The sequence below is a fragment of the Pristiophorus japonicus genome, chromosome 14 (assembly GCF_044704955.1).
Source record: "Pristiophorus japonicus isolate sPriJap1 chromosome 14, sPriJap1.hap1, whole genome shotgun sequence".
Classification (NCBI taxonomy): domain Eukaryota; kingdom Metazoa; phylum Chordata; class Chondrichthyes; family Pristiophoridae; genus Pristiophorus; species Pristiophorus japonicus.
In genome coordinates, this window is record NC_091990.1 from 42,008,887 (window position 1) to 42,036,314 (window position 27,428).

Here is a 27,428-nt window from a genome sequence, read left to right on the forward strand (position 1 = left end):
ATTTTCCAGATTTTTTCCTGCCAAATTAACCTGGGTTTTTTAATGTTTTTTTGCCTCTCCCAGGAGATCACATAATTTTGGGTGGGGTGAAAAGTATGTACCCTGTATTGTGTTATAACAATTGTGTGGGACAGGCTCGATGGACCAGAGGGTCTTTACCTATCCGTCATTGTTCGTTTGTTCGTAGTATAGAGGGAGTTGTGCAGATGGCATCTTAACAATTTTACAAATGCATGGAATCGGCTAAGAATGGAGCTCAAGGGGAAATTATTGTGCAGCTCAGCCAAGAAGACGACTAAACAGCAGCAGATTTTTTGGTGGGTGAGGTGGGGAAGGGTGGTGGCAGGAGGTAGATACAAGCCTGAAATTTTTAGAAAGAAATAAAGTCTTAGATTTATATAGCGCCTTTCACGACCACTGGGCGTCTCAAAGCACTTTACAACCAATTAGGTACTTTTGGAATGTAGTCACTGTTTTCAGGAATCAAAATTTTGATTGCTTTTAGTTTCTAATGTGGCGTTATACAAGTGCAAATTCATGTTGTAAATAATATATTGAAATCCTTTTTGCAATTTTTAGATGAAGTCATTGATGGTGTCGAACCAGAAACAACTATAACAGCAGTAACAGCATCTCCTTTGGTAAGAAACAATATTGTCAATTTTCTGAGCATTTTAACTACTATTGACCTGATACAAACTTGTTTTTGTATTGAAAGCCAAAGTCCCACATAGTGTAATTCAACATGCTATTCCTCCCATTGGTTGTGCTGCCCACAAATCTGTTGTATTAATCAGGTTGTGCTGGGGGAAAAAGGAACAGTCCTTTAGGGAAGAAAGAAGATTGCCTGCAAATTAAATTCAAATGTCGTGGGATTGCCTGCTCTTAGTGCTACTCACCAGCACTTTAAACAATCAAGCAGCAGAGGGATAAGCATGGGACTTGACGGGATTGACATGATGAAACAAACTAAAATTGTGATTTTTTTTTTAAAGCCTCCCTGGTTCCATCATTATTAACATTTTACAGTTGATTTATGAAGCATATTATGGGAATGTAATGTTTCAGTGATTACAGTTTTAGGTGTGTTATTTACAATCCTCACAAAGTAGGATTTTTGTCTGATGTTTTGTTAATTTACCTGATAATATTTTGAGATGTAGGCATGAGCTGGTCAGCAACCAGAAGATTTCTACCTGATTGAGTCTGCTCCAGCCAGCACTCAGCTGAAAACATGAAAAAAGACCAAAAAGTTTAAATGACTGCCAGAGCACTTCGATTCGCAATTTGTTGCATTTTAATTTAATTTTTAGACATACTTTTAATATTCCTCCGCTGGACTTTAATTAAAGGAAGTTGATCTTTTTTGTGGGAGAGTATTTTGGATGGTGTACCGTTTGAGCAACACAGCAGCTGTTTACTGATAACTGTTTAAATCTCTGATGTGCTACACAAACTACCAGTATGACGGGCAGAATGCCTTCCCAAGGAACAGACGCTCCATTACACTGAGGTCCATCAAAAGAATGTTTAAAAAAAAATGCCTAAACATTCAATTCAGATTTAACTGGATTGTCTGCTCTGCGAACTGCTTGACAACCCTTTCCGATATAATGATCATCTAGTTATTTAGATCATTGTAGCCAAATGCCATTGTAATCTGCTTTTAATTGGAAACTTCACCAGTGCAATGAGACTAATGAATCCATTTTAAATGTAGATAATGTGCTGAAATTATACCTCTGCAGGAATGGAAGTAATGATTCCATACTGACAAATGTAAATAGGCAGTGGGCTTCTTTGCTTATGGACACCAAATTTAACTATATAGAACTTTAAAACAGTCTAAAATTGTGATTTTTTTTTTTAAAAAGCCTCCCTGGTTCCATCATTATTAACATTTTACTATTGATTTATGAACCATATATGGGAATGTAATATTCCATTGATTTATTACAGTTTTAGGTATATTTACAATCCTCACAAGGTAGGATTTCTGTCTAATGTTTTGTTAATTTACCTGATAAGAATTTTTTGAGATGTAGGCATGAGCTGGTCAGCAGCTGGAAGATTTCTACCTGATTGAGTCTGGTCCTGGCATTTTCTGCTCCTTGTACTGCTCCAGCACTCACAGCTGAAAACATGAAAAAAGTAGGCCAAAAGTTTAAATGACTGCCAGAGCACTTCGACTCACAATTTTCAGGCTGTGAATCAAGTGATTGAGCAAGGGATAGCTGGTGAGTTAACGTTTAAAAATGTTTTGAACAATATTTAAGTTTTGTTTCTCACCTCATTTTAGGAAAAAAGCTCAAATTCACACCGACACACTGAAGCTCCGAAAAACTCTTCCAACTCCAGTTTTATGCTAGGCATGAAAATAAAAGACGAACCTTTAGATGAAGGATACGAGAAAGCTGTGGCACCACAAGGAGGTGTAAGAATTAAGGACGAGCCTGATTCTTTACAGGTAAAGTTACATTTGCTTTTAACATGCAAAATACAGTAACAAACTTCAACAAATGAAATAAATGAACAATGAGAATATAATGTGATGAGATGTTATATAATGCAAGTCCTGCTTTCCTATTGATATGCAAATTCAGTGTCCTTTGGAAATACTAAATGTAGTACAAATATCTCTGGTATTCGCCTTCACATTGGTGGGGCAGTGCTATACTTTTGAAGGTAATGACAGGGTGGAACAGAGCAATTTTTTGGAGCTCCAAATGTATTATTGTTTTAGCCATAAAGATAGCAACTTCCCTATTGATGATGTGGGAGAATCATATGTGTTATTTTACAACATAAAAGTGTTTGCTACTCCAGTCTACTCCTGTAGTAGTAAGCCACTCAACTGACCATGCTTCATGCACAACCAGCGTTGATGGGGTATTCAATTGTGGTGGGCATGTTAATCAAGTCCAGTCTGTCTTCACTTGAAGTCACTTTGCAACCGAGGTTACTTTTCAAACCCCTTCTGCAGCCTGTGGACATTGAGGCTATTCATTGTGCTACTTTGCTGCTCAAATTTGGGTCAGGTAACTTGGGGAAGGCTAGAGTTTGAACTGAGAGCTTCTTGATTTCAGTATCACATCGTGTTGCAGTTTTTCCTTTATTTTGTTACCAATTTTATTCCCATGTCTCCTGAAGACTCTGCTGCCTGCTGGAGCACTGCTGAATGCCAGGCACCCTCCAGTGCCATTTTTGTTGTTACCACCTACATTGCTATTCTTCATTTGTGAGGCTAGGTAGTGTGTGTCAGTGGGGTATTCAATTATGGGAGTCACCACAGCCATGCTGGATCCAGTTTTCACCTGACATCTATACACTGGCACTTTTCAGCACAGGGTCATTCTATAACCATCGAGTTCACAAGCAGTGCCTGTTTTTGTGTTTTCTTCTTTCCTCTTCTGAGCGCAGAAACAGCAAGGCAATTGTTCCAATTGCTGCCCTGGATAAAATCAGCTAACTCGGTACTGCTGGAATTAATCCTTCAACCTTTTGGTTTATATAGTGTGGTATTGTGACAGGTGGCGTTTTTAATCTACAGGACAATCTAGGTGACCTGATTCTCCATTTTTTTCGAGGAAAAAATTGTTTATCCTTCTGGCAAGTTGGATCGAAAATTGGTTCAGAGGCAGGAAGCAAAGGGCAATGGTTGATGGGTGCTTTTGTGACTGGAAGGCTGTTTCCAGTGGGGTTCAACAGGGCTCAGTACTGGGTCCCTTGCTTTTTGTGGTATAAAATCAATGATTTAGACTTGAATGTAGGGAGTATGATTAAGAAGTTTGCTGATACAAAAATTGGCTGTGTGGTTGATAATGAAGAAGAAAGGTGTAGACTAGGAAGATATCAATGAACTGGTCAGGTGGGCAGAACAGTGGCAAACGAAAGTCAATCCGGAGGTATGAGGTAATACATTTGGGGAGGGCCAACAAGACAAGAGAATACACAAATGGTCATCATCATCATAGGCAGTCCCTTGGAATTGAGGAAGACTTGCTTCCACTCTTAAACTGAGTCCTTAGATGGCTGAATAGTCCAATATGAGAACAGGTGGAACAGATAGTCGTTGAGGGAAAGGGTGGGTGGGACAAGTTTGCCACACGCTCTTTCCGCTGCCTGCGCTTGATTTCTGCATGTTCTCGCCGATAAATGGTAGGACACTGAGGAGTGTAGAGGAATAAACTAACCTGGGAGTGCATGTCCACTGATCCCTGAAGGTAGCAGACCAGGTGGATAAGGTGGTTAAGAAGACATATGGAATACTTGCCTTTATTAGCCGAGGCATAGAATACAAGAGCAGGGAGGTTATGCTTGAACTGGAAAAACACTAGTTAGGTCACAGCTAGAGCACTGCATGCAGTTCTGGTCACCACATTACAGGAAAGATGTGATTACACTCGAGAGGGTACAGAGTAGATTTACGAGGATGTTGCCTGAACTGGAAAATTTTAGCTATGAGAAAAGTCTGGAGGGGTTTTCTTTGGTGCTGAGGGGAGACCTTATTGAGGTATATTAAAATTATGAGGGGCCTAGATAGAGTGGATAGAAAGGACCTATTTCACTTAGCAGAGGGTTCAGCAACCAGTGAGCATTGATTTAAAGTAATTGGTAGGAGGTTTAGAGGGGATTCGAGGGGAAATCTTTTCACCCAGAGAGTGGTGGGGGTCTGGAACTCACTGCCTGAAAGGGTGGTAAAGGCAGAAACCCTCACCACATTTAAAAAGTACATGGATATGCACTTGAAGTGCCATAACCAACACAGCTACGGACCAAGAGCTGGAAGTGGGATTAGGCTGGATAGCTCTGTGTTGGCCGACAGGAAAAGGTTGGGCCGAAATGGGGTCCTTCTGTGCGTTAAATGGCTATGATTCTTCTCTGTATCTACTAAGCCTTAACTTCTATGGTTCCCCAATGGCAGGGCTGAGTCCAGGACCTTACTGTATGAGGAATTATGAACTCCTACAAAAGTCAATTGGGAAATGAGAAGACTTGTAGCATCTCATCATCTCTTTCAGAAATTTCTCGAAATACGTCACATACAGTGTGTTACTTTGAAGTGCAAACGTGACCGCTGTTTTGCTTACAGTAAACGGGAAATAAGCAGCTATTTCTGGTTTAGCAGGCAAAAGAATATTGTCTAGGACATGAGTAAAACTTGGTGTTCATTTTCAAATAATGCCCTTAGATCCTCAAGATTCACTTGAACACGTAGGTAGAGCCTTAATTTAACATCTTATTTGAAAGATAGCACCGCCAACGTTCCCTCTGTAGAGTACTGCACAGATTACGTGCTCAAGTCCTGGATTGGATCCAGAGGCAAGAGTTATCATCAACTAAAGCCATATTTCCAAATTATTTTTCTTGCTCATCTGTGGCACGGCATTTTGCAGTAATTTAAGAAGTGCAAGGCTGGGAGTATATTGTATATGCAAGTGTGAAAACAAAAATAATTTTTTGTTTTTTATTTCAGGTATATGGCCAACATTCCAAGCCTCAGGAGTCTGATATCCGAATCAGTGCAGTGTTCTCAGTGAGTGGCAGTCCCCTTGGTAAGCATTGTACATTACTGCTACGGAGTTAGAGACCAGTGAATTTCTACACGGAGGAAGGAGTCTTAAAAGCATAGGAAAGAACTCTGCATTCGTCGTCCTGTCGCTACACCTTTCTTTGCCCACTGTTCCACACAGGCTCTGGCTCGACAGTTAGAAGTCCCTCAGATCTTTAGATCTGCATGGCTCTGGTAGTGGAGGACAATCTTGGAGATGCTCCATTGTTTGAGATACCTTTCTGCAGTCGCAGTCGGTAGTATCAGTTTGTCTATATCCCCACTTCTGAATGAGGGCTCTGCAGTGGCTGTTGCCAGTCTTGAAGCGATTGAGACACAGCCAAGTAGGTCATATCTCACTGGCTCCTGTTGGAAGATCAAAAAACAGCTTATCTGACTTTGTCTGCAGATCCTTTGGCCAAGCATCTAGTCTACAGCTGTGGGGATTACATTCCAAGGGGTGGACAGCATGTAAGAAACTGATCCTGGACTTGAGCCTCTTAGTTGCTGGCTCGCGTTGAGAAAGTGGATGACAGGGATCACTTGTCTGCTTTGACGTTTCCACTCTTGATGAAACTTGCCTTCAGGTGAAGATCATCCACCTTCGTAGGTTTCAGCCAGCTAGAAATAGCTCTGCAGGCGGCGTTGAGGACTGGCATGTGAGGAGCGTTCCCCTACTGGACAGGCATATTCAGCTGCTGAATAGCACAGGGCAAGAGCAATAGTTCATAAGGTCCTTGGATCAGTTCCCCATTTAGAGTTTCTTGAGATGTTTCTGGCTCCCACCTTTACCTTTGCTTTGATGACAAGATCTTTGTAGCTGAGGGTACACCCCACTCAGCATTAACAAACACATTAAAAAAATGTATTGTGCAATAGAGCACCATTAATCTGAATGGCACTAGACCGCACCCATCAGTAATCTGAACAGAGGTGATCGTTTTAAAAGGAAAGCTTGTTGGCAATTCCTAGGAGCTGTTTGACACAGACCCTTTCCAAATTTAATAATCATGCTTAAAACATTAGCTTTGGGAGCTAGGCTACGAGTAAAGAGTAGGAAGGGAGAGTTTTTTAAAAATATCTCAGTGGTGGAGGATTGGAGCACATTGCTGTCAGCTGCACTCCTCCAACACTATGCTGCTGTACATAAATGGTACTTTCTCCCAGATTCAAATTTTACATGGTTAGTCACACTACTCCACTTTCATTAGAGCCATCAGTATTCCATACATCAAATTGTGAGCGATGAATCACCAGTGTAAACTGTCTTCAGTCCCAACGGGTTAGGATTGGTATGTTGTACTATACTGGAATGCAGGAAAAGCTCAAAGGATTCTGGACCATTGCAAACATCTTCCATTTAAAATGACTGGATTTGCTGATAATGATCAGAATCAATCTAATACTCTTATTGTAGTCATTTTAATTGTCAGTGCAGTTCAGTTGCACTGATCACTTTGGTAGCAATTCCACATTATTGAAAGACAGTTGCCGCAGTTGTAACAGTACTAATCTGTAGGAGTTATGCTGTACTGTTAAAACCTTGCTGCTCAGCATTGATGAGCCTTTTAAACATCTGAACCGTAAACTGTTAATTAAATAGCTGCTCAACTTCTCTCTGATGCAGGGTTCAGAATGAAAGTCCGAAAAAGAATGTTAATGCTTCTGGTTTGTACCATTCACTGCTCTCACCTCAAACTAGCATTCTGGCATAACACTGTTCAGCTATTAAAAGTACTGCCAAGAACTGACCAGTGCTCCTTTCAGAGAGCCAATATTGGGCTGAAAGCAATGAATGCAACAAAATAAAACTCTACCATTCTCAGCAGTGCTTCAAATAGGAAAGGCTGAGAAGCTTACTGGCTAAATTCATCACTAATTGGATTCCGTTGTATCCACTTATTCCCAATAAAACTTCAACTACAGAAAGTCAGGTCTAAGAAGAAAGATTAACAAAATAATACAAACATGATGCTTCTGAAATAGATTCCTTCTGTAACGTTTTGTTTAAATTCATAATTTCTTTCCATTTATGTTTCCCTGTGGTCTCCCTGGCTAATAGGATAGGACTTTTAACTACTAGCTGAGAGGTGTGCCGACAGTAGGCTTGGACCTCACTTGCTGTCACTCATGTCCTTGCTCATGCGAGCGCTCTCATGAGCGTGTTCACTCACTCCCATCAATTCCCCAATGAGATTCCAAATGTACAATCATAGAAGGTACTTTTACATTAGAACTTTGCAGTTGCTAAACATAAACAACGGGCAGGGATGGTGGGGGGGGCGGGTGGATGTGAGGGAGAGATCGCTCCCCTGAGACAGGAGCAAAGTGAAACCAAGTAGAGAATTGCAGTCTCAAACTTGCGTCTCCCCACTCCATGGCATAATCAACATTCTGCTGCCTCAAAATTATTTTTGAAAATATAGGTATTCTTAGCTCTTCTATACATTAGAGAAAAAAGGACTTTGCAACATTAAGTTACTGCAAATGCTGTTGAATATATTGGAAATGAAATGGCATATAAATAAATGAGAGCATTATTGTAGGGATAATTACTTAATATATGGTCTGCTAGCAAGAATTGAGATTTATAGTTATTGATTTAATCAGAACCGGTTTTGAATGTGCCACTGTGAAGAACTTTGCCCATTCGTACTTCTACACTAATGTTCCCATTAAAAGGACATTTGCATCAAGGGAGGCAATTGTATTTACATTAAAAAAAAAATGTGCCAAATATTTAGCAGTCTTTTTCCTTGTTGATTTTTCATCTCTTCCTCCTGGCTGAAGTGTGGTTCCATTCGTGTTGGTTGTCCTCCGGATGACCCTTATTCACATGTAAACTTTGACCGTGAGGGTCAGCAGGATTTTAGACCGTGGGGTCATCAAAGCTAGGCCAAATCCAATTCTTGCCTAATGTCCAGTACAGATATGCACTTCCAACAGGGGTCACTAGATGGTGATCAAAAGCATGATATTTTTCCCCTCTCGAACTTAAGGAGGCTGCACTTGGTGTTTGGAGCTAGGGGGAAAAAGTTTGTATATTCAGCTAAAATAAAATAAAAAGGGCACAAGCACATTGGAATTGCAAGTTTGTTCAAGCAGATTTTTATGAGGCAGTGTCTTATTGTGTTACAGTATCTCAGTTGGTGCAGCAAAATACACCAAGTACGCTCAGCACAGCAAAGTCACCTGCAGGTGGCAGTGGACAGCCAGCCCCGACTCCAACTATGAGTGTACGGGTCACCTGTTCGGGATGCAAGAAGATTCTACAGAAGGGACAGACTGCCTATCAGAGGAAAGGTTCAACCCAGCTCTTCTGTTCCACTCTCTGCCTTACTGGATTTTCAGCACCTACTCCAAGACCTCTTCCTCCTTCAAAAAAATCCTGCTATCTCTGCAGCAAGTATGACCTGCCTTTAATTTAATAGTATTTGGTTTAACTGTCCACTTTGAGGTGAGCATGAAAGGCCTTTCCTTCCTAATAAAGGTTAGCCTAGGAGAATGAGAAGTTATGCTTTCTACTTTTGATCAGTAGAGTTGTAAGTCAGCACAGCAATTCCTGCCAAACCCCATCAGTCAACCAGTGGAAAGAACAGTTATGTTGTCGGGAAGATATCCCAAAGCAGCTTCAAAATGGCCATTTTTTTGTTCAGTTACATGTAAACTGCTCAATTAGATTACTGGTTTGTAATTATACCAAAGTATCCATATATATTTTAACTTGCTATCCTTTTTTAAAATAAGGCTAAGTAACTACATTAACCAAGTGGATAATTAACTAACTTTGTACAGAGACCAATGGACAATATGTAATATTATGGGACGTTTCTATGTCTAACACTAGTTCAAAGCACCATTGTGTTTGTGTTCAAAACAGGTTACTAACTTTAAAGGGGAAGTATATTTTATTGACTTGGAGGCCATTTTTACAGACAAAAATTATTTATGAACAAAGATCACGTAGTTCTTCAATTTTATTCCAAGGCTGTTTATTGCACTGCCTCGTTTATACAGTGACGTCCACGTGTAGTTCTTTATTTGTACTTCATTCAATTATTCCATATTTCTGCATTATTTTCATCTTCCAAGAGCCACTTGTGACAGATCAACTAAAATACAATTGAATCAGTAACTCGGTTGAGCAGCTGATTAGTTAGCTGTGTGTTGCTTTCGAGCAGGCTCATTGTTTGACCAATCAACCAATAGTAATAATTGTTACCATAGATGACATTGCAAAGGAGCTACAAAGTAACGTTTTTCTGGTTTCTTGCTTACCAGTCTTGGTATGTCTGCCAGAAGCCATGCTGAATATTGACCTGTTTGTGGCGAGCTGCTTGAGAGGTTTCATTCATGGTCAGAGAAAATAAGGAAAGATTTCAATGTGTTGTCAGATCAAGATGCTATGCCTTTTTAACTTTTTAATGCAAAAAAATTTTGTTTTGTTAAACGATGGTTTGTGTGCCCTTGAGTCTAAAGTGCCTACTGGAAATATTTCCGCAGATAAAGATATAATTTGACTCCAATCCAATTTTTCTTCCTTTTTTTTCTATGTGATCAGTGAATAATTAGTGTAATAAAATTCTTGTGTCTGACTGCCAGTTCACCTTTCAGTTTTCTGACAAATTTATTGTAGGCTGAAGTTTGAGCTTGGATGGTTTTCATGGTAGAAACAGGGAACTAATCAGAGAGTAGGGGAAAAAATAGCTGTGGTTCATTGCTGGCATTCTCGCTTCCGAGTTAGAAGGTTGAGAGTTGAAATCCCTCTCGAGACTTGAGCACCAAAGCTAGTTTAACACTCCAGTGTAGTTCAGATGCGATGTTAAGCCTCGTCTGCCCTCTCAGTTGGACGTAAAAGATCAAATTGCCACTATTTTGAAGACGAGTGGGTGAGTTCTCCTGGGTGTCCTGACCAATATATATTCCTCAACCAATATTACTAAAAAAACAGAATATCCGGCAATTTATCTCATTGCTGTTTGTGGGAGCTTGCTCTGTGCAAATTGGTTGCCGCATTACAACAGTGATTACACTCAAAAGTACTGAATTGGCTGCAAAGCTATTTAGGATGTCCTGAGGTCAACAAAGGTGCTATATAAATGCAAATCTGGTTCATTACCCTTTTTGTAAAGAAATACTTCCTACAACCTATCCTAAATTTACACTTTACAACTCTGGACTTGGCCCTGTTGTCCTGCTGCCATGACATACCGAGAACCATTCTGGGTTTACTTTATCCAATTAAGTATCTCATATCTCTCTCTCATGCCCAGTCTGAGATATCTTTTTCCAAGGCTGACATCCCCACCTATCATCCTGGAGGTGATGGGTATGTGCCCAAAGGAAGAAAAATCATTAGATGGCTTATACCAGGCTGCCAGGGCAATACCTTCCTTGTCTTTGATCGCCTTACAGATAGCTGATAGTTGGAGCTTGTTCTGTGGAGAAAAGGCCTCTCCCCATTGTTCCAGTTACATTATTTTTATAAGGCCTCTGTTATTGGTTGTGGAGTAGTGTGTCTTAATCAAAAAAGGGAGAGCAGAGTGTTTGTAACTGGATATTTGAAGGGGGACCATTTCAGACCGGATCCTTTTGCTCTAATGTATTCAAACTTAGTTGGGAAAAATGCTTCCTCAATTCTGTAATATGTGACAGTGCAATTTTTTTAATGCCTTGAATGTAACTGAAAAGTATAAAAACAGTGTGAATGCTTTCCTACTTAAAAATTGCTTTTGCTGCAATGTGGTCACTAAAAAGTGAGTTGCAGCTGCTGCAGATTGGAATCTATCGCTCTGTCATGAAAATTTTAATTGACCCAACATTCACTGCCGTTTTCCAGATTTCCATTAACCTTTGTGTGAGAAAGCGCTTCCTGATTTCACTCCTAACCATCCTAGCTCTAATTTTAAGATTATGCCCTCTTGTTCTGAATTCCCCAGCCAGAAGATATAATTACCCCATCGAATCTCTCTCCCATTTTAAACACCTCTATTAGATTGCCCCTCAACCTGCTAAACTCAAACGGATTTAAACCAAGTGAATGCAACCGGCCCTCATAATTTTAATCTTGAAGACCCAGTATCATTCTGGTAAAGTGCACTGCACCCCCTCCAAGGTCAATATGTCTTCCCTGAGGTGTGGTCACCACATCCGAACACAGTCCACCAGATGGGGTCTGACCAAGGCTCTGTATAACTGAAAAGCGTCACTTTCTCACTTTTCTACTCCGACCTCCTTGAGATAAAGACCAACATTCCATTATCCTTTTTGATTACTTTTTGTAGCTTTTAGTGATTGGTGCACATCGAGACCCAGATCGCTCTGCCCCAGCTCCTCATCATCTTATCATTCAGAAAATATTCTGATTATTTCTTTCTCGGATCCAAAGTGGATGACCTCACACTTTCCTACATTGAGTTCCATCTGCCATAGCTTTGGTCACTCACATAGTTTGTATGTGTCTCCTTATAACTTCCTGCCTTCACATACACAACTTACTATATACTTCTTAACTTAGTGTCATCTGCAAACTTGGATATAAAAACATAAGAAATAGGAGCAGGAGTAGGCCATGCGCCCCCTCGAGCCTGCTCCACCATTTAATATGATCATGGCTGATCCGATCATGGACTCTGGTCCACTTCCCTGCCCGCTCCCCATAACCCCTTATTCCCTATCGTTTAAGAAACAGTCTATTTCTGTCTTAAATTTATTCAATGTCCCAGCTTCCACAGCTCTCTGAGGCAGTGAATTCCACAGATTAACAACCCTCTGAGAGAAGAAATTTCTCCTTATCTCAGTTTTAAATGGGCAGCCCCTTATTCCAAGATTATGCCCTCTAGTTCTAGTCTCCCCTATTAGTGGAAACATCCTCTCTGCATCCACCTTGTCAAGCCCCCTCATCATCTTATACGTTTCGATAAAATCACCTCTCATTTTTCCAATGGATAGAGACCCAACCTACTCAACCTTTCCTCATAAGTCAACCCTCTCATCTCTGGAATCAACCTAGTGAACCTTCTCTGAACTGCCTCCAAAACAGTATATCCTTTCGTAATTATGGCAACCAAAACTGCACGCAGTATTCCAGGTTTTGCCTCGTCAATACCCTGTATAACTGTAGCAAAACTTCCCTGCTTTTATACTCCATCCCCTTTGCAATAAAGGCCAAAGTTCCATTGGCCTTCCTAATCACTTGCTGTACCTGCATGATAATCGTTTGTGTTTCACGCACAAGTACCCCCAGGTCCCGTTGTGCTGCAGCACTTTGCAATCATTCTCCATTTAAATAATAACTTGCTCTTTGATTTTTTTCTGCCAAAGTGCATGACCGTACATTTCCAACATTATACTCCATCTGCCAAATTTGTTGCCCACTCACTTAGCCTGTCTATGTCCTTTTGCAGATTTTTTGTGTCCTCACACATTGCTTTTCCTCATCAGCAAACTTGGCTACGTTACACATGGTCCCTCCTTCCAAATTGTTAATATAGATTGTAAATAGTTGAGGTCCCAGCATTGATCCCTGAGGCACCCCACTAGTTACTGATTGCCAACCCGAGAATGAACCATTTATCCCGACTCTCTGTTTTCTCTTAGATAGCCAATCCTCTATCCATAATATATTACCCCCCAACCCCGTGAACTTTTATTTTGTGCAGTAACATTTTATGTGGCGCCTTGTCAAATGCCTTCTGGAAATCCAAATACACATATCCACTGGTTCCCCTTTATCCACTCTGTACGTTACATCCTCAAAGAACTCCAGCAAATTTGTCAAACATGACTTGCCCTTCATAAATCCATGCTGACTCTGCCTGACCGAATTTTGTTTTTCCAAATATCCTGCCACTGCTTCTTTAATAATGGACTCCAACATTTTCCCAACCACAGATGTTGGGCTAACTGGTCTATAGTTTCCTGCTTTTTGTCTGCCTCCTTTTTTAAATAGGGGCATTACAGTTGCAGTTTTCCAATCTGCTGGGACCTCCCCAGAATCCAGGGAATTTGGGTAAATTACAACCAATGCATCCACAATTCCTGCCGCTACTTCTCTTAAGACCCTAGGATGCAAGCCATCAGGTCCAGAGGATTTATCTGCCTTTAGTCCCATTATCTTACGGATTACTACCTCCTTAGTGATTGTGATTGTGTTAAGTTCCTCACCTCACCCCCCCCCCCCCCCCCCCTCCAATAGCCACTTGACTATCTACTGTTGGAACATTGTTAGTGTCTTCTACCGTAAAAACTGAAACAACATTTTGTTCAGAGTTTCTGCCATCTCCATGTTCCCCTCTTCATTCATCCAAGTTATTAATATATATGGTGCAAAGCTGAGTCCTGGGGAGCACCATTTGTCACACCTTGCCAATCAAAGAATATCCCCTTTATCATTACTCTTTCTAGCCTAACTCCCAACTAATTATCAATCCATGCCAAAAAGTTACCTCCAATTCCAATTTCATTTTTATAATCTCTTGTATGGAACCTTACCGAATGTCTTCTGAAAATCCATAAACACTCCCCAATCCACTGTACCAACTCTGATTTTCATCTTTGTTGGTAGCGCGCTTTTGAGCCAGTTTAGTCCTCCCTCTTACCTGAACGAATCCTGTATTTTGTCTATTTGACTGCCAGCAACAATTGCCATATAAGTTTTTTTTTAAATTAACCAAGTTTCTGTTCTCCCTTTATTCAAAACCCTTTTCCTGAAACCAACAGAAATCCTAAGAACTTAAGAACATAAGAAAAAGGAGTAAGAGTAGGTCATTTGGCCCCTAGAGCCTGCTCCGCCATTCAGTAAGCTCATGGCTGATCTGTTCTTGGCCTCAACTTCACCTCCTTGCCCGCTCCCCATAACCCTTTACTCCTTTATCGTTCAAAAATCTGCCTATCTCCTCCTTAAATATATTCAATGACCCAGTCTCCACAGCTCTCTCGGGTGGAGAATTCCAAAGATTCATGACACTCGGAGAAATTCCTCGTCATTTCCGTTTTAAATTGGCAACCCCTTATTCTGAAACTATACCCCCTAGTTCTAGGTTCCCCCACGAAGGGAAACATCCTCTCTGCATCCACCCTGTCAAGCCCCCTCAGAATCTTATCCATTTCAATAAGAATTAATTTTGTAAGATTACATATTTTGTGTTGGGTTAACCCATGAATTTTAGAATCAAATTCAAAAAGAAAATTCCTGATGGACCTCGAATCAAAATGTACAAATCTGAAGTACTCATGGTTCTTGGAAATATTGTCATGCAAGTCCTCGCCAGTTCCGCTTCCGACCGCAAAAATGTCTCCGAAAGTACCTGGTGGTTCCGGAGATTCGGAGACTTGCGGCCCTGGGCCTCTCTGTGAAGATCTTCATAGACGCACACGTATCCCAGAAGCGTAAGGGTTTTGTATGCATTAATGGGATCACGTGGGCCAGCCCACCTATCAGAGTAAGGGGATCCCAATTCACTCTTATAGTAATTCTGTATATACGGAACCAACATAAGTATGAATGGGAGTACCCCCCAAAACACACAAACACTGAAAATAACTTTTAAAATATCACACATTTCAAATTAATAAAACTGGAATTTAATTAGTTAATTAAAACACAAAATTAATTTTTTGAAAAATAAATTAAAATATTTTAAAGGGTATAAAAATAAACTTAGCTTATTTAACATGATTTTAAATGTTTGAAATGTTTAAAGTCTTGCGCTGATAAAAGCAGACCTCACGTCTGCTTTTATCAGTCATAAGAATTTGAAGGACATTCACTGGGCAGGAGCCCAACTCTCCGCCCGCAGAGGGAGGCCCTTTAGTTTCGGATGCATGCGATCTGTATTTTTGACAGATCACAAGTGCTGGGTTTAGGCGCATGCTCTTCACATACCTAAACCCGGAACCTGCGGAACCCTGCGGCCGCGGCTCACCTTGTACACGTCCTTGGGGAGCGGATTTCAGGCCCTTTGTGTCGTACCCTTTCAGAAATAACTTGCCAAGTAATACTCCAATCCAGTATAGTTTGATCTATTCAAAGTGTTCCATTAGGCCAAGATGCAAAGATCAGTAATAGGCTGTCAGTTGGCATAGTCCATCAGCAGTAACCGATTGGATTCCCAACCAAGGTGGTGTGTCTGTGAATTCCATCCATGACTTTACATTCAAACTTGAGAGAACTCTCGACCTTCGTCATTAAATGGAACTGCTTACTACACTTTGGCAGCAACTACGGACAGTTCCTTCCAGCTAAAGGAGGGGCAAACTGGGGTACGGAAGAGGGGAAAGTGGGGAAATTCAAAAAATAAAGCAACGAATGGAAGTAGCTACCTGAAATGTAAACCAGATATCTAGAATACCACACCCAGTATTGTTTCATACACTCAGTGCATGGACTATTTTATCTGTATTTGGACAGGATGGCATTTATATTTTGTTTTAAACTTTCAGCATTTATATTTTGTTTTAAACTTTCAGCATTTATATTTTGTTTTACTTTGATCTTTCTGGCATAGTTTTGAAACTGTCCACTACTCATAACATGTCTACTGTTCAGAATGGTTCTCAGGCTAGCATATTGGAGTTTTATTTTAGTCACTTTGGAAAAAGCAGCATTTTTACTATTCATAATTTTTGTTTTTAAAATGAAAGGAGTTGCTGAAATTTTCTTTAAAATGTCATTTAATTTTTTTTTCCAGAGAAATCATGAACCTAAAGGACTTAGTAATGGGTCAGATTGATGGTAGGGGTCCATACAAGGAATTCTGTAACCATAACTGCTTATTTGAGATGAAAAGAAAGTCTGCTTCAACGACTAATAATATCACCACCAAGTGCAGCATTTGTCAGAAAGTGTCTGTTGTAAGTTTAATATCTATTCATGTCTGTCTCCTTTGTATGATCCACTCCTAGTCAGTGTGTAACTGGTTCTCCACAATATTTTATTCATTGATCAGGAATTCAAAATTAAAGTATCATAAGAATTATATTAGTTTCTTGTATGCTTTGAATTGTAAAGGAAATAGTCTGTTGTGAAAATAGAGAACAACTTAATAAATGACTAATTTGGATAATAAAATGTGTTCTACTATCTGTGAGGACATCTCTAAGAAATGTTCATGGCTTTTAGAAATTAGATTAGTTGAGAGGCCGCATAATGGAACTGCTCTTACCAGAACCCCTACTGTGATCCAGTTCCTAATTCAAAGTCAATTTTAACTTTTTAAGCAGCTCAATTTTGCTTACTTACCCTGAATATGGTATAAATGGATTTAATGAACAAGATATGTTTTATGTCTCGCCATTTAATGATGTTGGTTCTGAATCTCCTGTACCTTGTGTAGTACAGTCATCATAACAGGTTGGGGATAAGTATTATGAAAAAAGCTAATTTTATTATGGGGGCTGAAATTCAGGGTCAGGATAAGGCCAGTTACCGCCGTTATGTGGCGGAATCGCGTGTCCGCCGGTGTTGCAGTCGATTGGCCGCCACGATCCAAATACACCTCGGGGATTTTTCGGACGGACCCCACTTCCGCCCCGCTGCTGCCGACTGCCCCAAGCGCGTCTTCAAAGCACGCACCGCCGATCTCCCGCACCTTCATCCCTCTCCACACGAAATTTACCTGAAAAAAAAATCCATGATCTGCCGCAAGGTGCCCCCAGCAGCTTTTTCTGTCTGTGCGCCTGTTTCCACGGCATCGTGGTGGCCCCTCAAGGGAAGGGCGCACTGCCTTGACCGTCATGTTATTTTTTTGCCGGCCTACCTCCTGATAGGCTGAGTGACAGCGGCAGAGACTCCGACCACTTCCACCCCTCACCAGCACTTACCACCGCACTTCCGCCTCCATAATGACCGACTTCCGGTCTGGTCCAAAAAAAATTGCCAAAGAGATGAAAATGGATCAAGAGTATGCCTCGTCGGACCCGACGGTAAAAACATAGAGAAAAAAGTAGGTGCGCCGGCTGTCTGGCGGGCCTGAATTTCGGCCCCTATGTGTTTAGTTGTGTTGGTTATCCTGTCAGCATCTGGACTGTAGAATGCATTCACTATATTTTGGCAAAAAAAGGCCCAGCATAGAGAACAAATCCAGCTGACCATTGCTGCTCTGTAATCAGCTGCAAGGAGGTACATGAGAACAGTCTTGAGTTGGTTTCATATCTCTTTCCCTGTGGAGCTGTGCCTTCTGGCATGCGATCGCACCAGAGGAGATTGAGCTCTATTTGGGGAATTAAGCTTTGTGGTGAGCACTTCAGTGCCACAATTCTTCGTAATGCCATGTTCATCACTATATTAACTGTATCTCATTATGCATTGTAAGATTTTATTCTTTATTTCAGGTCCGCCATGAAGTGAACTACCAGAACGTTGTACACAAACTTTGTAGTGACGTATGTTTCTCCAAGTTTCGAATGGCTAACAATCTCACTATGAATTGCTGTGACAACTGTGGAGCTTATTGTTACAGTGGGTCTGCGCAATGTCACATGCTTCAGACCGAAGGACAGTGTAAGAAGTTCTGTGGCTCTGCCTGTTTGTCCACATTTAAACAGGTTTGTTGCCTTTTAAACCATCAAGACAATAGTGAAATCTGACTTCAATCCTCTATCTCCCCCAAAGTCTCAAAACAACTGTTTGCACTTTACTTAACACGATGCCACATACCTGTGTTTTCCATGAATTCAGATTCATTTTTTAAACATGTTGCTCCATTCCTATCCAACTGGAGATAATATCCTCTGTATAACTGGCCTCATTTCAGGGACATAAAATGAATGCTGGCTTAACTAACGTTTGTCAAGCTGTCCATTATTACTGTAAATCTACTGATGAGATGAATAGATGGACAGCGCAAGTGGAGTAGTTAGTTAAAAATACTGCTGGTAGTGTTGTCGAAGCACCAGTACACCAGTGAAGTTAACTGCCTGCCTGCCTTATTTTCAGACCTCAGTTGTACATGATTGTACTTGATCACCTGGTATTATTTATTTAGATCTAATTAAGGGCTGTTACATCTGATAAAGGATGTCCTCATAAGGTGCTTCAGCAAGTGAAAGGGTGATCTTGAGTCATTTCTTTAACTGTGGCAGGACCAGCAGCTGATCAGAGTTATATGGACTATATGAAGAGAACTGAGGAAAGCGGGATGACTGAAGGGCAAACTTAACCAGTGTATTATCCCGATTCCCTAATTGAATTCACGTCGTGAATGTGTATTTACATAGCACCTGTCATGTCCTTGTGATGTCCTAAAGTGCTTCATACCTAATTAATTACTTTTGGAATGCAGACATGCATGTTGTAATGTAGACAAATGCATCAACCATTTTGCAGATAACCAGGTCCCACAAACATAACATTAGATAAATGATCAATTAATCTGTTGGTGGTTTTGGTTGAGGGCTAAGTATTGGCCAGGACACTTTGAATACTCTCGTTATGTGAATAGTGCTTTCTGATGTTTTACATTCACGCGCAGACTGTGGTATAATGTCTAATCTTAAAGACAGCATGTCTGACAATGCTCCCTTAGTACTACACTGATTATATGCTCAAGTATGTTGTCAGCTTGAACCCATGACCTTCTGACTTGTAGGTGAGAGTGCAACCATTCAGCTATTGTTTAATATTGGTCAGTGATCCCACAGCAATATTAATTCTTACTTTCTCCCCATCTCCAAGTGTTGGTACTATGCTAATTATGTTTATTCCAGACTCTCTAACTGCAGCCACAGTGAAAAAAAACCTTGTATAAACTTTTGGGGAAATAACTGATATTTGTAATGAGTATATTAACGCATTTATATGGAATTCCTCTATGCTGTTGCAACTGATTTATTAAATTGTTTAAAGTAAACCAGTTATAGAATAGGTTACAATAGTGCATAAATAAATGTCATACTAACATAACTGGTTTGTTCTCATAGAATCATAGAAAATGACGGCACAGAAAGGCCATTCGACCCATAATGTTGCAATTATAGCTGAGAGGAATTGCGCCTCGTTTTTTGGTGTGATTCGAGGTTTTTGTGTGGAGAATCTTCATGAAATAAACTTAAGACCTTGTTGCAAGCAAAGTTGCAGTAAAACATGGATCTTGCATCTCTGTCCTGCATTTTTTTCCCATAATGATTTGAACAGCCAGTATAACTTTGAGTTCCTCCACCTCCTAAACTTCTACACAATTGGAGCTTATATTGGAGTCCTATATTGCCTCCAGTCTGGAGTGCAGTTATTCAACATCTATATGGTTAACTATGTGAAATGTTGGTAGATGTCAGGCCCACTCTCAAATAATGACTATTAGAGACCTCAAACTCCAGAATGTGAGGCTTTCCCATTGGCTCAATTGGTCAGTGTCCAGTCTGGAACTGAGCCATACCGACAAGTAGGGTTCTTGACTTCTGTGTTGGATCACAATCAATCACAGCACCGCTGGAGTAGAGAGGGGGAAATTCATCCAAAGATTCTGTTCCTGATTGCTACCCATTGACTTTTAATGTGGACCAGATAAAGACAGGATTGGACTTGACTGAAACCTGCCAGGATCAAATTTCTTGCACTATTTAGGCTCCTGTAGAAAGAATGGTCACTTGGGTGAGATCCTGGACTCTTGACACTGTTCTCCAGCATGAGCAAATGGATTCAGGAAAGCAGGAACAAAAATTGGATTGAAAATAGAACTTCAGATTCTGTTGGTTCATTTCTTTTGCACTGAAGAGCTGTACAAACTTCGAGCCTCTTATTCTCTGCTTGGAAAAATGATTTTGTATGAAAGAAACCCAAGCTGCAAATAATGGAAGGTTGGTTGAACACCACCTGCCCCCGCCCCCCACCATTTCCAAGTCTTAATCTATCTTTATATTAGTAGTGTGTTTCATGGTTGAGGTGCTTCTAGACGGATAAAAAAACTTCCCTTGTCCTTAATTATCTTGTAAATGAATAAAATGGGCTGAATTCTTGTTTCGCACCTAATACTTTCTATTCTTCTTCCAGAAAAATGCAAAGATTATTCCCTGCACTTGGTGTAAATCTCTGAGGGCATCCTCCGAAATGATTGAAAACACAAACACTTTTGGAAAAGCTGAACTATTTTGCTCAGTTAACTGCCTTTCAGCCTATCGAGTGCAAATGGTAACTACACAAGGTAGTGGTATAATTTCTTCAAAATATTGAGTAAATCTTTGGAAGGCTTAATTGTTTGACATCTCAGGCACTTTTTAACTCCAAAGCCATAAATTTCCTGGTATTAAGCGGTGCGATGCACTTTTTTGTGGGTCTACTGATAGCACCACAGTCTCCCCTTGTTGGCCTCGCAAATATGCCAGTTTGATTGTGCCATGATCCAGTGCAGAAAATGTCATTTTGCCTGCACGAGGGAACTATGGAACTGCAAGTTTTTTGTCATCAGAGCCACCCTTCATCGAGATCACTTTCCCGAGACTCTGATTGCATAGAATTACATGACAAAAGCTAGAATAACCGTGAACTTTAAAAAAAAAATATAACGTCCCGGTGGTGAGTCTCTCTTTATGCACTTGAAAGTGTTTCATATAAAGCCTGATTGAAAGTGCATGGATCTTTTTTTAATTCAGCTTCAATTGGAAAAGGCTGAATGTGAACTATGGTTTGTTGAATAACTGGAGATCTAAAGTTATTGTATAATTACATTGAAACAACTTATTTATTTGACTTCTGTTTTTTGTTTAAACACACCACATTCTTAATTGTTAAATATTTAATGTGATTCGGACACTTTAATCTGTCTTCAAACATTCCATTGAGAAATCTGTCATTCTAAGCTATTGATCACTACTTGTAATTATGCAGGACTGTCGGCCTCTATGTGAATGCTGCATCACATGACTGGGATTAAATGTGCCGTTCGGTTTAGAATGGTGACTTGTCTGCTTTAGGACTGTCATTCGTTTGTATTTCATTATATTTCTCTGGTGTTAGGTGTTGCTTGTAGCTTATGTAGCACTTTTGGACATTTCATGACTTTGTATGTGTTGTATCCGATTAGGTACCAATGTTCAGTGCAATTACTGTAAAGTGACGATGACACCTCAGTATCACCTTGCCATGTCAGATGGCAGTATTCGGAATTTCTGCAGTTATAACTGTGTGGCATCATTTCAGGTACGGGTATTTTATATTAAATTTAAAAAAAAATCTTTTTCTTCACCCCTGGGCACCTCTCGCCTCGACAGAATAACAACATAACTTGCTGTGTTGGGTTAGTTGGAGACAATGCACTGCGCATTTTTGGATAGCCAATGTGTTCTAGGCATTTGTAGTTAATGTTGGGGAGGAAGTGACAGGACGTATTAAAATAGAAAAGACATTTTTTCTACATGCTTTTGATCCTATTCACAATTTCTACTGGCAAGGGTTACACAAAAAAGAATTATATCTGATTTAATTTTTTATGGCATTACTCATTCCCAAATGTACACAGGACTTTAGTAACAGTTAATTAAATTATCAACTTCTTCCAAGGAGTATCTATTTACATCATTAAAGAATGTGTGCAATCCCTTCACTTCTGCATGCTTCATATCCGTACGATCTGTACGCAGCCTGAACTGAACCCTTGCATGTCGATGTGCTAAATGTGTAAAATGATTAGAGTGAGACTGTGAATAAGAAGCCAGCTGTTGTTCAGGTGGTTTGTGTTTGTTACAGCATAGAATTACAACTTGTAATTAGGCTGCCAGTTGAGACAGCTTAGCAAATCCAGCCCACCTACTCTAATTAGGGGATTGCTGTTGGGTATATCAACTGGGAGAGCCTGGAAAAGTGGTGGAATGATAAAAATAAGTACAAAAAATTTGGTTTAATGTGTGTTATATTAATTTACATAATCTTTTATGTTTATTCAGACATTTAATTTTGCACATCTACCTAAAGATTTATTTTGGAATATTGTTAACGAGAAGTATAACTGAATATGTTTTCTATTCATTCTCGGGATGTGGGCGTCGCTAGCAATGCTGCCATTCATTAACCACCCAGAAAAGGTGGCCGGGGGGGCCCAGGGGGTCCCGGGTGGCGGGGGGAAGGGGTGGACCCACTTCTTGAACCGTTATTCTTTATAGCAGTTTGATGCAACTAAATGTTTTGCTCGGCCATTTCAGAGGGCAATTGTGGGTGTGGGACTGGAGTCACCTATAGGCCAGACTGGATAAAGACGGCAGGTTTCCTTAAAGTGCATTGGTGAACCAGTTCGGTTCTTGTCGTAATCTGGCAGGTTCATTTTTACTTTTTACTAATACCCGCTTTTTATTTCCAGATTGGTTTTTAAATTGAATTCAAATTCTCAAACTGCTATGGTGGAAATTGAACTCTTGTTCTCTGGATTAATGTTGCACTACAGGTGTTGTGCATCATTGTACCCTATTAATAATTCAAATAAAATCTAGGAAATCTAGCGAGTGTAAAGCTGGCCATCATGGGTCTCCTGTGCTTTTACAGGGTGCTGAAAGTGAGATGACTATCTTGCCAAGTTTGTTCTCCAATTGAAATTTTGTGTTCAGTGCCCAAGTTGGACTTGGCAACCAGCACTTCCATTCTGATATGTGCCATTTTTGGGTGCAATATTGCTCTCATAATGATCTTGGACATCCCTGGTGGTATCCATCCTATTATATGGAATGGCTATTGGAAAATTTAGAAAGGAACATGCTATCTGTTATTTTTAACTTAATTTTTTTGGTGTTAAGTAATAACAGATGCTACACAGAAGGCTCACAATTTTTAATGAGTCTCCCCGTGGTATTCCTTTACGTGTTAAACCATCTAAACTTCCAGACTGCTTTCAAAACCAAAATACAGTCTATTCCACTGATTCTGTGTACAGTTATGTTGCCCAGTTATATTACACTATTCCCATTGAACTGAATTCTCTGTTTGTACTGTGTTGTGAAATTGGCAGCACTGCATTAATTGCAATGACTGAAAATTGCAGTTCACAAAGTCACATGTTCACAACAGTTCCTTACCTTTACTATTGGTGGCACTTTGCCCCTGAAGTCAAGTAGTGCACTTTGTATATGTTTCAGTGCTGACTTCTGAGGCAGTGATGCAATATAAATGGGGTATGAGACGTACAGGGTTGCGTCCAACAGCAAACTTGGCCTCAGACACAGCATACAAAATGCAGCATATAGGCTTCTGCTGGACCAAACTTTCCCTCAAAACGTTTTTTTTTTCCTGCTGATTCCAGAAACAAAGTGCAGTCAGTGGCAAAATTAAGCACTTGTTATGCTTCTGGCCAGCGAACCCCTACAGGGGGACAGAATGAGCTAGTGACATTCATTTTAACTGGACATAAACCGATATTGGTGTTGCCAAATTAGCCCCACAGGATAAGAGCATCGTACATCATGCTGCTGTTGATGGCAGCTCTGTAATGTAAACGGTGTAACTAAAGAAAGCTGGTTCAGTCAAGAGTATCAAAGATTTTAAAAAATAAGTAAGCACCGCTCTGTTCTTTGTCACTTTTCAGCTTAGTAACACTAATGGAAGTTTAAGTGGAAACTTCACACTTATTCACACTTATATTTTTGAATGTATTTGAAGCCATGGTTGAAATAACTGATCTGGTATTGTGAGATGGTAACATATTTCATGCAGATACGTGTACAACATACAGACTTTGTGAAAAGTGCTTGCATTTATATAGTGTCTTATCACATCTTTCATAAACAAGAAAAATACCAAGAAAGAGCAAAAAATCGACCTTTTAAAAGATGGGTGCTTCACCCTGAAGTGTTTTTTGTTGGTGGTTTACAATTGATGTATTTCTGGCAACACACATCTAAACCTCATCACAATAGGATGTGATATTCCCAGAATTTAAAACAAACCAAGCAAATTTCTTCCAAAAAGTTACACTTACACGGATATGTGTTGTATACAAGATATGTGGTTTGGCATGAATGACTTTTGGAAAAAACAGCACTCAAACTGCAACATAGCTTTTGTGGTGCCCAGTGTTTTTCTCTTTTACTTGTGGTTATCCACCACTGCTTGCACTCCTTTTTTTTGGCTGATATGAGTGGACTAAAAAAGTCTGATATATCAGACATGCAATAACAGTGCAGGCAGTTTAAATTTTGGGTAGTTCTTGCATTGTGAATACCTGCTTTACAAGCTATACAAAGCCCTGGTTAGACCACATTTAGTGTACTGTGTACAGTTCTGGACACTGCATCTTAGACAGGATATGTTGGCCTTGGAAGGAGTGCAGTGCTGATACACCAGAACAGTACCAGGGCTCCAAGATTATGAGGAGAGAATACATAAATTAGGCTTGTATTTCCTGGAATCAGGCTAAATATAGAAAGTTCAAAGAAGGTGAAAAAAAAAAGAGGGGCAAAGAGTAGGTATGAGAATAGAATGGCAGCTAACATAAAAGATAATCCAAAAGTCTTCTATAGGCATATAAATAGTAAACAGGGAGTAAGAGGAGGGGTGGGGCTGATTAGGGACCAAAAAGGAGACTGACGCATGGAGGCAGAGGGTAAGGCTGAGGTACTAAAAGAGTACTTTGCATCTGTATTCACTGAGGAAGAAGATGCTGCCATACACATAGTAAAGGAGGAGCTAGTGGAGATACTGGATGAAATAAGAATTGATAAAGACGAGGTACTAGAAAGGCTGGCAGGACTGGATGGGATGCAACCTAGGATGCTGAGAGAAGTGAAGGAAGCAATCACGGAGGTACTGGCCATAATCTTCCAATCCTCCTTAGAAACGGGGGTGGTGCCAGAAGACTGGAGAATTGCAAATAAGAAATAGGGACAGGTGAAGGCCATACGGCCCCTCCAGTCTGCTCCGCCATTTAATACGATCATGGCTGATCTGATCATGGACTCAGCTCCACTTCCTTGCCTGCTCTCCATTACCCCTTATTCCCTTATCGTTTAAGAAACTATCTATTTCTGTCTTAAATTTATTCAATGTCCCAGCTTCCACAGCTCTCTGAGGCAGCGAATTCCACAGATCCACAACCCTCAGAGAAGAAATTTCTCCTCATCTCAGTTTTAAATGGGCGGCTTCTTATTCTAAGATTATGCCCTCTAGTTCTAGTCGTCTCTATCGGCGGAAACATCCTCTCTGCATCCACCTTGTCAAGCCCCCTCATAATCTTATACGTTTCAATAAGATCACCTCTCATTCTTTTGAATTCCAATGAGTAGAGGCTCAACCTTTCCTCATAAGTCAACCCCCTCATCTCCGGAATCAACCTAGTGAACCTTCTCTGAACTCCCTCCAAAGCAAGTATATCCTTTTGTAAATATGAAAATCAAAACTGCACGCAGTATTCCAGGTGTGGCCTCACCAATACCCTGTACAACTGTAGCAAGATTTCCCTGCTTTTATACTCCATCCCCTTTGCAAGGCCAAGATTCCATTGGCCTTCCTGATCACTTGCTGTACCTGCATACTTACCTTTTGTGTTTCAAGCACAAGTACCCCCAGGTCCCGCTGCACTTTGCGATCTTTCTCCATTTAAATAATAACTTGCTCTTTGATTTTGTTACACCCTTGTTCAAAAAAGGGTCCAAAGATAAACCCAGCAACTATAGGCTGGTCAGTTTAATTTTGGCAGTGGGGAAGCTTTTAGAAACAATAATCAGGGACAAAATTTACAGTCACTTGGACAAGTGTGGATTAATTAACGAAAGCCAGCTCAGATTTGTTAAAGGCAAATAGTGTTTAACCAACTTGATTGAGTATTTTGATGAGGTAACAGAGGGTTGATGAGGGCAATGCGGTTGACGTGGTGTCCATGGATTTCCAAAAGGCGTTCGACAAAGTACCACATAATAGACTTGTCAGCAAAGTTGAAGCCCATGGAATAAAAGGTACAGTGGCAGAATGGATAAGAAATTGGCTAAGTGACAGGAAACAGCGTAGTGGTAAACGGTTCTTTTTCGGACTGGAGGAAGTGGTGTTCCCCAGGGGTCGGTACAGGGATCACTGCTTTTCTTGACACATTAATGACAGATGTGGGTGTACAGGGCACAATTTCAAAATTTGCAGATGACAAAACTTGGAAGTATAGCGAACGGTGAGGAGGATAGTGGACTTCAAGAGGACATGGACAGACTGGTGGAATGGACTGATACGTGGCAGATGAAATTTAACGCAGAAAAGTGTGAAGTGATACATTTTGGTAGAAAAATGAGGAGAGGAAATATAAACTTAAGTGTATCCTAAAGGGGTTGCAGGAACAGAGAGACTTGGGAGTATATGTGCACAAATTATTGAAGGTGGCAGGGCAGGTGGTGAAAGCAGTTAGAAAAGCTTACAGGGTTCTGGACTTCATGAATAGAGGTATAGAGTACAAAAGCATGGAAATTATGAACCACCTATATAAAACACTGGTTTGGCCTCAACTTGAGTTTTCTGTCCAATTTTGGGAACCGCATTTTAGGAAGGATGTGAAGGCCTTAGAGAGGGCACAGAAAAGATTTATGAGAATGATTCCAGGGATGAAGGACTTCAGTTATGTGGATGTACTGGGGAAGTTGGGGTGGTTCTCCTTGGAGCAGAGAAGGTTGAGAGGTGATTTGATAGAGACGTTCAAAATCATGAGTGATCTGGACAGAGTAGATAGAGAGAAACTGTTCCCCTTGGCAGAAGGGTCGAGAACTAGAGGACGCAGTTTTAAGGTGATTGGCAAAAGAACCAAAGGTGACATAAGTAAAAACTTTTTTATACAGCGAGTGATTATGATCTGGAATGCACTACCTGAAAGGGTGCTGGAGGCAGACTCGATCACTGCTTTCAAAAGGGAGTTGGATAAGTAAATGAAAGAAATAAATTTGCAGGGCTCTGGAGAAAAGGCGGGGGAGTGGGATGAGCTGAAGT

The 27,428-nt window shown here is 40.4% G+C and overlaps 1 protein-coding gene across 4 annotated transcripts in view; it reads left to right on the forward strand.

The window, feature by feature from the left end:
- The window catches only part of zmym4.1 (zinc finger MYM-type containing 4, tandem duplicate 1), a 91,052-nt gene that overhangs the window by 25,676 nt on the left and 37,948 nt on the right, over positions 1 to 27,428 (forward strand). For 3 of the 4 annotated variants that reach the window (XM_070899193.1, XM_070899196.1, XM_070899195.1), the window contains exons 4-11: positions 580 to 641; positions 2,300 to 2,467; positions 5,477 to 5,555; positions 8,690 to 8,957; positions 16,243 to 16,405; positions 17,885 to 18,097; positions 20,541 to 20,694; positions 21,571 to 21,686. In XM_070899193.1, coding sequence (XP_070755294.1) covers positions 580 to 641; positions 2,300 to 2,467; positions 5,477 to 5,555; positions 8,690 to 8,957; positions 16,243 to 16,405; positions 17,885 to 18,097; positions 20,541 to 20,694; positions 21,571 to 21,686 — 1,223 coding nt within the window. The remainder of the gene's footprint in view (positions 1 to 579; positions 642 to 2,299; positions 2,468 to 5,476; positions 5,556 to 8,689; positions 8,958 to 16,242; positions 16,406 to 17,884; positions 18,098 to 20,540; positions 20,695 to 21,570; positions 21,687 to 27,428) is intronic. The other variant, XM_070899194.1, reaches the window with a different exon arrangement.